This window comes from Brachyhypopomus gauderio, chromosome 5, assembly GCF_052324685.1.
Source record: "Brachyhypopomus gauderio isolate BG-103 chromosome 5, BGAUD_0.2, whole genome shotgun sequence".
Taxonomy (NCBI): domain Eukaryota; kingdom Metazoa; phylum Chordata; class Actinopteri; order Gymnotiformes; family Hypopomidae; genus Brachyhypopomus; species Brachyhypopomus gauderio.
The window spans coordinates 35381825-35396790 of record NC_135215.1 but is presented as its reverse complement, the minus strand read 5'-3'; the positions used below and the strand labels follow the sequence as shown (position 1 = coordinate 35396790).

The following is a 14966-nucleotide window of genomic DNA, read 5'->3' as shown; positions in this document are numbered from 1 at the left end:
TTGGTCGGTGTGCCGCGGATCGGGTCACATCTGGATGTGTAACATCTTGCGACCAGCTTTTAGTCCCTTGTTCTTCTCTTGAGTTTCGTAGCACCAGGTTAGTTATTTCCCTCAAGAAACATTTAAAGGACACTGCTAAAAAGGCACAAAAACTGTATTTTACGCACAAAAATACCAACATGGAAAAAGCATCTGTGTGCTTGAAATTTTCTTTTTTTTCATTTTATCAATTTAAATGCATTTTTCTCAAGCTGCGGTTTTCTTGCATTCGTTGATGTTATATTTTATATTTGCTCAACTTTGCATCGTTTTCTTTTCTTGTTTTATACGGTTCGTAATATTTTTTCCGAGAACTAGAATAAAGTCTATGTTCATCAAGGATTGGTTTGTTTAGGTTATATTTTAGATTAGTCAAAATAGGAAATAGTTTTTTTTTTTTTTGTGCAAAAGTGTAAGATGTATTCTAACGGATTAAAAATGATTTCTGTATCATTGCAATAAATAACACACTAGTACTTCATTTCAGTATTTTATTAAGTACACGTACATAAAATCATATCAAAATCATTGTTGAACATTGTTGAACAGTTCGACACTAATCACCAAGTTAAATGTACAAGACACTCCGCCGCCATTTAGACTGATGGTGAACCAACGACTGATTATAAAAAGAACATTTTCAGTTTACTGGCTTACACCACATATCCACATTGAGAATATCTACCTATTTTCTAGTAAAACACATTTGGAAATACTGGAAATATGTGTGACATGCCACGAACAAGTATCTTAAAGTAGAGGAAGGACACGTTTAATCAGTTCATATTCGTATTTAAGCACCCGTTCGTTAAGGAGGTTTTAAGTCCCACGTTTCTAGGGCTGCACATTACACGAGTTACTTCAACGTGACCGAGCTTTTAGTTTTATACACGCACATGCCTACAGGTAAAGCACAAATCCTCTCAGAAGGCGAAGTAACAGTCAGTGCACTGGTGCGATCCAGCAGCCGCTCCAGGTGAAAGTACCGGGTGATCTCCACGGATCACCACAGCTGACCCAAATTCAACCGAACCGCTACCGTGAACCTAAACTTACGTACACGGAGGGACGCCAAGACTTTCGGAAGATGAATTCTGTGTTAGTTCAATGTACAGTGCAGTTTGAGGTTTGTTGGAATGTAGACCTTTTGTTCGCAACTCTGTTAATAAAATTCAAAAACCTCATTTTTGCAAGATGAAATATTTACATTTACTGCAATATTACTGAGGTAAATTTGAGTAACGCACCTGCGTGTCATAACGTTAGTCATAGTTCGGAATGCCTTCGAAACTGATTTATACATTGTGCCTTTAAACGCTTTTTAACGAGGCTCTTTGTAGTTTCCGTTTATTTCTTCAGATATATTCACTGCCTCAGCCCCTAATGGTAACCTGTCGCTATACTCGGAGCCAACTTCGAACTCCTCCTGAGTTTTGGACTGCGATTCGGGGATGGACTCGGTCACCACGCTGCCCTCAATGTCCTCCGCGTCTCCCTCGCCCTCCTCGGCACCTGCTTCTCCGTCTCCCTCCCCTAACTCACTCGGGTTGAAGTTTTTTTCCGATTCCACGAAAGAGGCTCTTGGATCAAAATCTGTCGCTATGTGCTTTTCCATCTGATCGGGGTTCTGTGCTTTCATAATCAATTTGTAGGTCTTGCCTTGATACTTGTACAACAAATGGCAGCAGGTGGCTCCCAGGAGCGGCACCGTGGCCAAAGCCAATAAGAAAATGCTCACTACCACTATGATAAGCAAAGATGGGATTTTCTTTCTTGTTGTGAAGACCACTTGCACCTGGCAGTCCTGACCTCCATAGGTGAGACACAATGTATAATTCGTGCCTGGCTGTAAACCTTGGAAGCGATAGCTATTGACACCTTCCTCTATTTTGGACCACTGAACCACTGAATGTCCATTGCCAGTGCTAACGCAAATGTACAACATGTCCAGGGATGATTTTTTGGTCGATGTCTGGTAGAGACTGAAAGGCTCCTTATTCACAGTTTCCAGGTCTTGGTGTTCACTGAGGTGAAGGTTGGATTTAGCATTAGCCATCTGCAGAGGATTGAGTTGGACTTTGGCCTCAGTCTCAGACACCTCCAGAGCAATGACTCCAAAATCAAAAGTGTACTGTTTGAGATCATCCAAGCTCATGTTAAAAGCATGGTTGGATATGTACCGTGTGCCATCACTTATTCCACACTTGCTGGCAAATGGTAAAATATCAGGCGTTTGCTTGGTATTAATAGAGAGGGATGTTCCAGTTGGAATGATTTTGGGCTTCTCCTTAGATTTGGGCCATGTACTGATTACACTGTTTCCAGAGCTCTTAGGACCAGGTTTGTTGCCAGGAGGAATGACGCCTGCTCTTTGGTCCAGCTCCTTGATGACTTGTTTTTTGGTCGCAGCCATAACAAGTTTCACTGTGCGGTCAGCTTTGCCTACGTCATTGGAGGCAGTGCAGCTGTAGTTTCCATCTTCTTTCTTGCTCATGTGAGGAATGATTAGGCTGCCATTTTGAAAGATGAGAAACCTGGTATTAGAGGGTGCCCCATTAACAAAGATCTCGTTTTTTTCAACAATGGATGGCAATGTGAATTTTAACAGTTCATTTCCTGTAAGAACGTGCCACTCAACATCTGGTTTTGGTGTTCCTTTAGTTTCACAGTTCAAGACAACCATGTGCCCCTCATATATTTCTGTGTTTTCAATGTTGGGCTGGTACGTTATCATAACAGTTGGGGCTTGACAGTCCAGTTTTGGCATTTTAGTGACCTCTAAACCTTTTAAATGGGCAGGGGCTTCACACAAAATGCTTTTCTTCTGTGGGATGGAAATTGTAGACTCATTGATCCATTTTCTCATCCATTCCAGTTTGCAAGAGCAGCTGAATAAATTGTCGTAAATCTGAAGATGTGACATAGCAGTGAGAGCATCAAAAGTCCCCTCTGCGATGGTGGTAAACTTGTTGTTGTTGATGCGGAGTGAACGCAGGTCTTTAAGATTAATGAAAGCGTCCTTAGGCAGACTAATCATCTCGTTGTTATTCATTTTCAACATCTGCAGAGCAGTGAGGTTGGCAAAATCCTCCCATGGAAAATTAATAATTTTATTATGGCTTACATCCAGATTCCTCAGCTGGGACATTGGGGCCAATGTGTTTCTCTCAATGGTCACAATTTCATTGTGGGCCATCCACAGAGAGTTGACTTGGGGCACACCTACAAAATTTTTAGCTTTTAATACTTGTATCTTGTTTGCTGAAAGGCTAAGTGTGGTCACATTGGATGGCAAGCCAACAGGTACCATAAGAAGTTCTTTGTATGCACAGTCCACAAAATGATGAGGGTGTTTATCTGAGCAGGTACACTGCTCAGGACAGCAATGCACAGTTAGAATTACTGCAGTCCACAAGGCAAGGAGAGCCAGGTACCTGGCCGCCATTTTCAGCACCTGCATTAAACAAATGTACAAGAATGAGGATCAGTACATAATCTGTTGAACTCTGCACTGTCAAACTGCACAGACTCACATACACGATCAACGGAAGCCGGGTGCTGTTGAGAAACCCTCCTGCACAACATATCTCAGCTACCTTATTTTGCTAATAAAAATGTAGAGGTAGACGTCAACGTATTTTTGAAAAAGTAGATAAAACAACAGTTTAGCACGGCTCACTTAAGCAAAATTTCAGCAAAGTAATAGTCTGCATGATTGAGAAAGCCAGTGTCTTATCATACACTAGGCGTTATCGTCGATTTTAAGGTGCAATACCGAATATATTAAAACCGACTTTTTCGCATAAGAATATGGTATACATACATGTAAAGAAATAGCCACAGAAAGACACAGAAAAAACAGGGGGCATTTGCAGACACACAGAAAGAACAGGGGGCATTTGCAGACCGCATGCATTCCCTATTGGACGGGGTGGTGCGTGAGTATTTGAAACGCTTTCTATCCACTGTATTGAAAATACATGAAAACATCTAGCTAAATACTGCACTTTTGAAAAAGCAAAGTATAATAAGAAATACGTATTACTATTTCTCATTAAAAACTAAACTACACCATTTTAAACGCGCGACGAATGTGTACAGGCTTTATGTACAGGCAACTTTCTAACGTAACTTTTATTTTTTATATATCAAATGTAGTTTCACTTTAATGGCCTTTAAATTTAAGTTAATTGTGCCAAGAGGTTTTCAAAATGCGCTGTTTAAACTCCTTCTGGTATTGCCTTACCTGCACGTGTATATCCCCACTCCTCGTATGGAAATAAATGAAATATAACGATGCAATATAACGCGATAAATTATATGTGGTAGGTAGAATTATTCCAAAACATAATATATCCTCCTGTGTTACTTTGGAAGACGAAGCAATACTTATTGATGGAGAGCAGACGAGACATTTTAGTCTCAGTGTGGTGCTAAGCCATGCGGAGTTCGCTCTCTCGCTCTCGTCGAGTTTGAGCAGAAATCTTTGCGCGTTCCCGCCCGCATGATGGAAGGGGAGGGATTGTGAACGCGCACCCTGTCCTTCCATCACATATTAAAGCTACAGGGTCTGGCGTCTCACACAATATTTATGATTAAGATGCAGTTTAATAATGTATTTTGTCCTCTATCACTAGATGTGTACTCTTCATTTGTCTTTGTTTTGACTGAGGATGGAAAGGCAGCATCGTCTTAACTTGAAATGAAGATTACAGACTACAATTATCCACTTATTACATGTGGTGTAAGGAAAGACAAAGTACTGAACATTTGTCATCAGCATCTCATAGCAGTTAATAATTAGGGTGAAAGGCTTTGGTCTCCACTAAATATATAATGTAACCTATCATACATACTTTCATACCGAAAGATCAGGTGTCGCTTGAGATTGTATTTCCTGTTAATTCAACATTAGACCATAAAGTAAACAGCGCTGTAATCCAGAAGATATCATTATTAGACCGAAGGACTGAACTGAACGGTCGTAATGAACAAATGTCAGGTTGTTGTCTGTTTGTTCTCCAGGTTAGATTGGGACGCAAAATACATTATATGCCATAATTATCTCTGAATGTCATGTCTGTCTACTAGATACTGATTTTGATCGAAAGATTGATCCAAATAAATACATTTCATGAAGTTCCACAAAATAGGGTGACTTAAATATCCAGCAAATTAGCAGAAGCAATAAACTAGAAGCAAAATTTGTTTTCCTCGTATAGGCTACATACACGTTTTAACACATATCCCATTGTCCCATATCCCATTGAAACTTGGATATCTTCTGTTTAACGTAGAGCTCATTAGGTTAAAATATATATGTCATTATGTCCTTCGTTATCTTCTTTATGTAGTTATGGAGTCCCAATCTCAACGGAAAAACCGCATACACGTTTGAATAGTCACAGCTGCACAAGCCGAAAGAAATTTAACCAAAATAATCCGGATAATGAATGAAACATCAACAACACGGGTGTAAATGAAAGTGACTTCGTTTGAATATTCAGATTAAACATCATAAGTGACCATAATGGCCTACAGAAACTGCAAATTTACCACATAATAGATTGGAGTGATTCAGACCACTCTTTCGAATAATAAATAATATAAAATACGAAAAGACTCTTTCGCAATTAACGAGACAAAACTTGCTTATCATTCTAAGCACACTTACACCTTGTTGCTCCTGAAAACTCAGAAAGCTAGATATATTGTGAACTCTTGATGTACACTGCCATCTTGTGTCAAGTGTGTGTAAATTCAGTTCAAGTTCAAAACACCTTTGTTACAACTTGTGCATTTATGTTTAAGAAGATCTTCTGGTTACCTTCACAGCTGCACGTCCTACAGCCTACTAAAACTGGTTAATGACTTTTAACCCTTTTAGGAGAATGCTTTCTAGAATGTCTAGGCTTTCATTGTAATTATGGTATTAATGCATATTTTTGTTTATTTTAATTGTCATCATGCTTCTGGGCTTGTTTTCATTTTCTAATTGTGTGGCATTAGGGTACCCTGCAAATTGCACAAATGTGTATACGCACACAGACCACTTTGATGTTAGTCACTGTGAGTTGAGGATGTTATGACTGGAGAAACCATTGCATGTTGGCAAGAGAGAGAAACGTTTGTGTAAGGGTGTTGGATCATCCACAATGCTGGCAGCTTTTCAGAAGCAGCATGTGTTGGAAAGGTCCATTATGGAAGGGAGAGCTATCCTTACTATACTCCGAAGGGTCAGTGATACAGGTGGTCAAGATGCTCTCTACTGCCCCCTGTAGAACATGGTGAGAATGGTGGTAGTAGCGGCATGTGGTTTCTGCTCCTTCCTCAGAAGATGGTGCTGAGGGTTCAGAGGAAGTTCTCTGCTATATGGACCATCAGTGCTGCTTGGAGAGTGATCACCACATACGTTTCTGAAGCCAACCACCATCTCTTCTTTCCCACAAAAACAATCCCTTTTGTATTTGTGTGTGTGTGTGTGTGTGTGTGTGTGTGTGTGTGTATGTGTGTGTGTATGTGTGTGTGTGTGTGTGTGTGTGTGTGTGTGTGTGTGTGTGTGTGTGTGTGTATGTGTGTGTGTATGTGTGTGTGTATGTGTGTGTGTGTGTGTGTGTGTGTAGGCCTCTGAGGTCAGGCTCTGTGTTGTACGTTCAGACAGTTTTTTCCCCTTTTTTTCCCTTTCCAGTTTGCTGTGTCTCAGCAGTGACCTTGTCTTGCTTCATCAAGTTAATGAGGTCCATGGTGTGTGGTTTTGTCTGGTCTGCAGGAGACAAAGTCTGGTAGTGCAGGCCTGTTAAAAGTGGTCAAGTCTGCACGCCCCCACCTGCTGGTTACGCCTTGGTTTGGTTTGCCCTGTGCTAGCTGTCAGCCTGAGTCTCTCCTTGTGTTATCTAACCCGCCACTCTGTGTTCATTCTTTTGTTTAGAGCAGTTAAACTTTGTGTTTGTTCTTTTGTGTTGGTGGGTTTTTTTGTTTGTTTCCTTGCTTGTTTATTATTGTTGTCAGTTGTGACAATGACTTGACTGGAAAGCAATGTCTCAGTGAGCCCTCATGCCTGTGGTTACCTCTGAACCCCTCCCTTTAGTTATGCTGCTATAGATTAGCCTGCCAGAGCCACATGCTCATCACTGGCATGTCAGCTGTGTACGTTTAAATCAATGATGGTTTAAATTAATGTCCACACACTCAGTCTGTATTGTCTTATCTTTTTGCATGCTTCTAACCAAGACGATTGCATGCAAGCACCTACAAGCACCTGGGAGATGGTCTGTCTTGCCGGTGGAAGTACTGATGCCGGGGTTGGATGTGTCATTGCCACAAGAGGACGTGCTGATTCTAGATCCTACCTGAGGCCCACCACCTGCACTGAAGGGACTGTGACTACTTGGCCGGGGAACAAGAACCTTAACTTCATCTGTAGAACCATCCTGCGCACCACGGACTTGTGCTAATAGGCCGCCCAATGGAGGATGGTTTCCTTTTGAGTCTTGGTTCTCCCGAGGTTTCTTCCTATTCCCCACCATCATAGGGAGTTTTTCCTTGCCACTGTCACCTCTGGCTTGCTCATTAGGGATCTGGACCCATACGGTTGTAAAGCTGCTTTGTGACAACATGTGTTGTGAAAAGCGCTATATAAATAAATTTGACTTTGACTATTAATATTATTATATACAGCCCTGTTCCTGGTGTCCAGTCTCTTCAGTTTGGTAACATTTATTCTGTATATTCTTTGTATAATATCTGATTGGTCTTTATGTGTTGGTTTTGGTTCATTGTCTGACTGCTCATCTGACATGAACATGGACCCTTTAATTATGGATTTGCATATAATAAATCACGTTTGCGTCTGCCTCCCATTCGCTCCATGACGCCCCCGGCATTTCAGTAGTGTTAAATGTAAACCACTGTTCAAATAAGTTTTTTAACAGTTTATTGTTCTTAGGTCAGTTCTCTGAGCAGCTAAAATACGAGCAGGTATTAGGAACACAACTTCCTTAGGAAATATGCAGTTACAAAAATATTTACATTTCCATACTTTTCTGAAGGAAGTCTTTTTCAGAATTACAAATGCCTTAATAGCTGTGAGTAATGTTAGCAGGTGTTGCCATCATCAAAGAAGTCTAATCTGGAATTATTTGCATTTCATATTTGTTGGACATTAAAGTGCCATGTGATCAGTTAGCATACCCATATTTACCCATGCACTGGTCTGGTTCCTGTTTCATTGCTGATGTATTTCTGTAGTTACTCTTCACAGTAACCTCTGGTCTACAATGGGTCAGTCCTAACACCAACTGTGTGGCTGTTCAACATGGGAAGGCTTCAATCCATCTTGAAAATAAATATACCATGACCAGGCAGCATGTGAAATCTCTACAGGGATTGGAGCTCAGTGAAGGCCATCAAATGCTGCAAAGGCATTCACTGGTTAGGGCGATAAGCCACTGGCATTCCAGGCCAGATATCAGTATGTACAGTTGTGATCAAATTTATTCAACCCCCAATGCTGCGAAGGGTTTTATGGAATTCAGTGCACATTTGTAATTGTGTTCATAATGAAATCTTACAAGGACTTGTTAAAGAACTAAATGCAACTAAGATAGCATCAATTTTTTTAGTCATAAAGTATTAAATGGCCTTTTTGTGATTTCTTCATTGACACAATTATTCAACCCCTTTACGACTACCACTCCTAAGAACAGAGGTTCATTCCAGTGTTTTCCATCAGGTATTGAAAACATCTGTGGATGTCAACGAGCAGCAATCAAGCATGATAAGCACCAATTAGGCAGATTTAAAAGGACTGTGATACTCAGCTCCTTCTAGACATCTACTGGTGTGTTTCCAAGCATGGTGAAGGCAAGAGAATGGTCCCAGAAGACAAGAGAAGAGGTTATTGCTCTTCACAAGAATGGCAATGGATATAAAAAGATTGCGAAGTTGTTAAATATTCCAAGAGACACTATCGGAAGTATCATTCGCAAGTTCAAGTTAAAGGGCACAGTGGAAACGTTACCTGGTCGTGGCAGAAAGAAGATCCTGACCGCGACTGCTGTGCGCTACCTGAAGCGTAATGTGGAGAAAAATCCCCGCGTGACTGCTAAGGAACTGAAAAAAGACCTGTCAGATGTGGGCACTGAAGTTTCAGCTCAGACAATAAGGCGCGCACTGCATAACGAAGACCTCCATGCCAGAACGCCCAGACGCACCCCCTTGCTGACTCCAAAGAACAAGAAAAGTCGACTGCAGTATGCCAAAAGTCATGTGGACAAGCCACAAAGGTTTTGCAACAGTGTACTGTGGTCAGATGAAACTAAATTAGAACTGTTTGGGACAATGGACCAGCGCTATGTTTGGAGAAGGAAGAACCAGGCTTATGAACAAAAGAACACCTTGCCTACTGTGAAGCATGGCGGGGGGTCAATTATGCTTTGGGGCTGTTTTGCTTCTAATGGTACAGGAAAGCTTCAACGTGTGCAGGGTACCATGAATTCCCTTCAGTACCAGGAGATCTTGGAGGAAAATGTGATGGAGTCAGTCACAAACCTGCGGCTTGGGAGACGTTGGACCTTCCAACAGGACAATGATCCGAAGCACACATCCAAGTCCACTAGAGCATGGTTGAACATGAAAGGCTGGAACATTCTAGAGTGGCCATCGCAATCACCAGACTTAAATCCAATTGAGAACCTCTGGTGGGACCTAAAGAAGGCAGTTGCAGTGCGCAAGCCTAAGAATGTGACTGAACTGGAGGCTTTTGCCCATGAAGAATGGGCTAAGATACCCATAGGTCGCTGCAAGACACTTGTGTCAAGCTATGCTTCACGCTTGAAAGCTGTCATAACTGGAAAAGGATGTTGTACTAAGTACTAAAAAATAATGTCACTAGGGGGTTGAATAAAACTGATAATGATGTGAGCACAGTAAAGACATTTGTGGTTATTCCATCATAAATATTATGTTATGTTTGTCTAATTTATAAGTGCCTCTTTGATATAATTGTAAATAAGATGACTGAAATGATCAAAATCAATGTCAAACTGGCCAAAACACTTTATTTCAGTGGGGGTTGAATAAATTTGATCACAACTGTATACTGCATGAATATTTTACTTTTTCATTCCTCTCCAGGTTTCTTCTTCATGCTCTAGGGAGTTTTACTTGCCACTGTCACTTTGCTTACTGGGGTTGTAACGTGCAACATGCTTTAACACTGGGCCCCAAGGAACGATATTTTGTGCCTTGTACTTGTACAATGTATGAAAATAAGTATTTCATTCATTCATGAAGGGTATCTATGTCCAAAAGTTTATTGATATAAGCTATTTTACCTCAAGATGTTTTTGCAGCCCAGCAAAGTTCACAGCAAGTGAGATAAATGTAGAAAGGATATAAATAAATGTACCAAACATCCTCTTTCACCATAATCTTGTTTGCCACCTCCTGGCAAAAATAACACCAGTATAAATGAGCAAAGAATATAGCTCATCGTTCTCTTTTGTATGAGACATTTACAGAACAGCTATGTTTAACAACTGTGAATCAGGATGAGCAAGATGCCCCGTGTACAGGTTTAAAGAGATTGAAAATGAGCATGCTTTGAAAACCAGCAGGGGCAGGACAAAAAGAAAGATACACAACACCAGTCCAAGGTCAAACAGCAGGTAAACAACACTGTACAGGCACAGGTGCAGTATGGGCTAAAAACAGATCACCAGGCAAAAACTCCAAAATACAGTGCTCAAACCACTCATAAGAAATGTTTGCAATACTTCACCAAGACGTTGTATCTGAGGGTGTTAAAATAGGCATGGTTAATGAACTAACTATGACCAAGGGTGATGATTAGGTAACCAGTACAGAGTCTGTAGTATTCTGGTGAAGACCTCTGGTTAACACCTCTGTTGGCCAGAGAAAGGATCATTAACATTTTTGCAAATGAATATTGCACACTCCAAAGGCATAATGTCTGTAATATCTGTATTTACAGACAGTGACTGGCCATTTCACAGAGTGCAAGCTTCAATTAGAGTAAACAGTTCTGCCATTTACTTTGACCAGTGTGAAAGTACAGTTTTTAGAGGCACATTGTAGCCCACTCATATGGTGCCATCTGATCTCCAGTGTGGCCCTCCAAGCATGATTAGATCAGAATTCTGAATAGGTACGGAGACATTTTGACCACAGCACAGTCATGAAGAACCCTGACGTCCTGAGTAGGGAGGGGTGTTCTTGGATTAAGCATGGTGCTCCATTTCAAAGTAAGAAAATTTTTAATTAAATCATCTAGACCAAACATACGGCCCGCGTGCCGGATTCGGCCCGCCAGGGGGTTCAGTCCAGCCCGTGTAATAAACCTGCATTAAAAGAATAAATTCAATTTTATTTAAAACCTACAGTTCCTATATTGCCCGCTAGGGGCATGTTTTAGTCAGTTTTATCGCTTTACCCGCATTTTGACCCTGGCACCTCTTATAAGAAATATCTTTGTCACAAAAGAGAAAAGTGGACACTTGCTTCCCAGATGTGAAAAATGTCACTGTGATCAGTTTTTATGCATAATGCACTTAAATAACTGAAAAAAAAACTGAAAAAAAAATAAATGTTTAACTGAGTAAGTGTTGTTGAAATTGCACATACTGTTCTTAAAAAGTAAAAAAGTAAAAGTTGTTCATAATATATTAAGTTAAAGGACAATTAATTTCATATAAATATTTTGATAATTTACTTCTTTGCACTAATACAAAGAAAAAAATAAGACTTTTTGTTATTTCCATGTATTTTTGGAATGAGTTTACTGGTCTGGCCCCTTTTGAGATCCAATTAATGTGTATGCGGCCCCCATACCAAAATGAGTTTGACACCCCTGATCTAGACTCAGCTGGGGCATTTTGTAGGTATCCACTAACATTAGAAGAAGCAGGACTCTCTTCTCTTTAGTTTTCTGAGGCTGCTCCTTCTCTCCTTCCCCACACCACTGGTGTACGTCATCGTTTCTCAGCTCAGACATCTCATCTCAGTGTTCAAGGTCTACCATTTTGTTTTTCAAATAGTGAGGCCATAAGCATTCTCTGTGAAATGACATTTTTCACTCTGCACCATTAAACTATGAATACAGACGTCACAATATATATTCTGGGTTATTTATGGATGTGTTGTGAATGCTTCATATTTCATTATGTTGTGGAAAGGCGAAATGGTGAGTAAGTAATTGAGGAATATACTGGCCATGACAGTAACAACATCCTAAAATTGTGGTTGCGTGTATAACAGACAAGATGATGAAACGCTGCTGTTATGTGTGTCCACTTTATGTGTATGTTTTTGTATGACTCCAACCACTTCGAACTATTTCAGTCGTTTATGATGCAGTAAAAAGTGCATTTAATCCATCTGCTAATTTTGTGCTGTCTGAGTAGAGTCTGTGCTTTGATTTCAAATCATCAATGTTCTCCTTAAAATTAAATATTCACATCAAAGGCCTGACACACCATATGGATTTCAAGTCTTTTTCATATTGCACATACTGTGACTTGCTGTCACTGTATATATGCTGTTATATTTGTTCTATTCATGAACTAGGTACAATGCAGTTATTTGATGGCTTGTGTATTGATACATTACCTGCTCCATCAGGATGCTACCTCCGGGGTGTGGCACAGTGAGTGGTCCATACTGCCCCCCTCGGAGGAGCCATGGGGAACCTCCCACTCCCGGTACCCCCTCCTCGACCTCACCCCCACATGTCCATACATGGACGCCGACTACGTAAACACACCCCCAAGGGGAGAGGTCCGGGGCTGTAACATGACATGCACCTTGTGCCAGTCTGAAAGACAGTGTATCTAAAGCAGTTATAAGTTATTTATATATATAATAATTTATATATAATATAATATAACTTATAACTGCTTTCAGGCAGCACTTTAACATCAAGTACACTCGTCTTTCAGACTGCCATATGGTAATATATGATTCATCACTTCAGAGAACACATTTCCTCTCCTCCAGGAAAGGGGCGAGGCAGGGGTGGTGGTGGGGGGGGGGGGGGGGGGGGTTGCTTTATATGCCTTCAATCTAGGGCCCAGACACCACTCATTTGTCTTCTACCTGTGTTTGTATTCCTCAGTTTCTAAATAACACAATTAGCCTACAGTTTCTTTCCGGTCAGAGAGAGAATATGATAGCTGCTCTTCTAAACATTTGTAGTTCACAGTAACATTAGGTCCAGTTAAACAGGCATTTATAGCAGAGTAAATAATGTGATTTAAAGACTTTGATGATCTGGTCTGGAAGACATATGATGTCACATACTGTATATATATATATATATATATATATATATATATATATATATATATATATATATATATATATATATATATATATATATATATATATATATATATGTATATATATATATATATATATATATATATAAACATAACAATGAGGGCTTCTATAAGGCTGAACATAATCACATGGTGTGGCTATGCCTAATGCAACACCTGTGGGAGGTGTTGACAAAATAAACAAGGCAAATGATGACAGATAAACACAACATAAATGTAAGTCCACATGTGCACCGTGGCCAAGTGTCCTGTTGACAGGGCTCCTCTCAAAGGCTCAAATGCTCCCTCAGCTCTTGATGGTAGCTTCTGCTGGCCAGTCTCTTGTTCACAATGGCAAAGACTGAGCAGCAGAAGCCACAAAAAAAGCATCAAGAGGAAACAACACTCAAAGAATAAATTAACACCAAGCCACAAGCATGCTAAAGGTTTGACCACACACACACATGAACATGGAACAGGAAAGAGAGGGAGTGAGAGAGAGAGAGAGAGAGAGAGAGAAAGAGAGAGAGAGAGAGAGAGAGAGAGAGAGAGAGAGAGATATCTGTCACACTGGGTCAAACAGGGCTATCTGATGGAAAGCAGACCTGTGCAGAGATCAAAGTACCCATAATTGTTTGAATGCTGCTAAGAATACATTCATTTTTTAAAGATTTTTTAGTTTTAGATAAATTGATCCACTGAAAAGAAACTGAAGGAGGTTCCATTACTAGAATCATTACAATCAGACTGCTCGTTATTGACTAAATTCATTTTACATTAGCCTTTCATCAACATTTCATCCATAGCTTTCAATGAATATGGCATTTATCCATTTATCTTATCCAGACTGTGTCGAAGGCTGCAGAAATATCCAGAAGAATTAAAACTGATAATAGCTTGTTAGCTCACAGAAGCTCACAGTCACTGCTTTGAGGGCCATTTCTGCTAAGTGTGCCCATTTGAAGCTAGACTGATTGGGATCATGGAGTTGGTCCTGGGTGAGGAAACAAGATAATTGATCATAGCTGCTCATTCCAGAGTTTTTGACAGAAAAGAGGGGAGTGATACCGGTCTGTAGTTGCTTATATTGGAGCTGTCAAGTGTTGCCTTCTTCAAGATCGGTACCACCCTTGCTGTCTTGAACACAGTAGGTACATGTTCCAAAACTAAGGAGTTGTTGATGGTGGCCGAAATAAATGGAAGGAGATCTCTTGAAATTTTCTGGAACAGAGTGGAAGGAACTGGATCCAGCAGGCATGTAGAAGGATCGCTGGAAGTCAGGAGTTGGTGGATCTTGTCTGAGGAGAGAGCGGAGAAAGAAGCCAGGGAGTTGGGTGTTGGGTTAGATACTGGTAAGAAGAGTGGGAACAGAGAAAAAGGACTGATGGACTACTGCAATCTTCTCCTCAAAGAAGATGACAATCTTGGGGAGTGAAAGAGGATGGAGGACGGGAAGGGGGAGGGTTAAGCATGTCCATTAGCCAGGGAGTGGGTGGTAGAGATCAAATAAGCCTGGGAGAAGGGCACATATGATTGAAAGAGAGTGTAGACAGAGTGCTATAGTTAACTAATGTATCCTGACAAACCAATTCT

At 40.5% G+C, this 14966-nt stretch overlaps 2 protein-coding genes across 5 annotated transcripts in view; both read right to left on the bottom strand.

Annotated features, from left to right (window-relative positions):
* Positions 1 to 516: 516 nt before the first annotated feature.
* Positions 517 to 4527, bottom strand: islr2 (immunoglobulin superfamily containing leucine-rich repeat 2). The gene is made up of 2 exons (XM_077007527.1): positions 4286 to 4527; positions 517 to 3493 (listed from the first exon to the last, which is right to left on the bottom strand). The coding sequence occupies exon 2, from the start codon at positions 3482 to 3484 to the stop codon at positions 1361 to 1363; it is 2124 nt and encodes a 707-aa protein (XP_076863642.1). The 5' UTR covers positions 3485 to 3493; positions 4286 to 4527; the 3' UTR covers positions 517 to 1360.
* Positions 4528 to 13506: 8979 nt separating this feature from the next.
* Positions 13507 to 14966, bottom strand: part of sema7a (semaphorin 7A (JohnMiltonHagen blood group)) — a 29028-nt gene continuing 27568 nt past the window's right edge. For 3 of the 4 annotated variants that reach the window (XM_077007521.1, XM_077007522.1, XM_077007520.1), the window contains exon 15: positions 13507 to 14671. In XM_077007521.1, coding sequence (XP_076863636.1) covers positions 14403 to 14671 — 269 coding nt within the window. In that variant the 3' untranslated portion in view covers positions 13507 to 14402. The remainder of the gene's footprint in view (positions 14672 to 14966) is intronic. The other variant, XR_013131092.1, reaches the window with a different exon arrangement.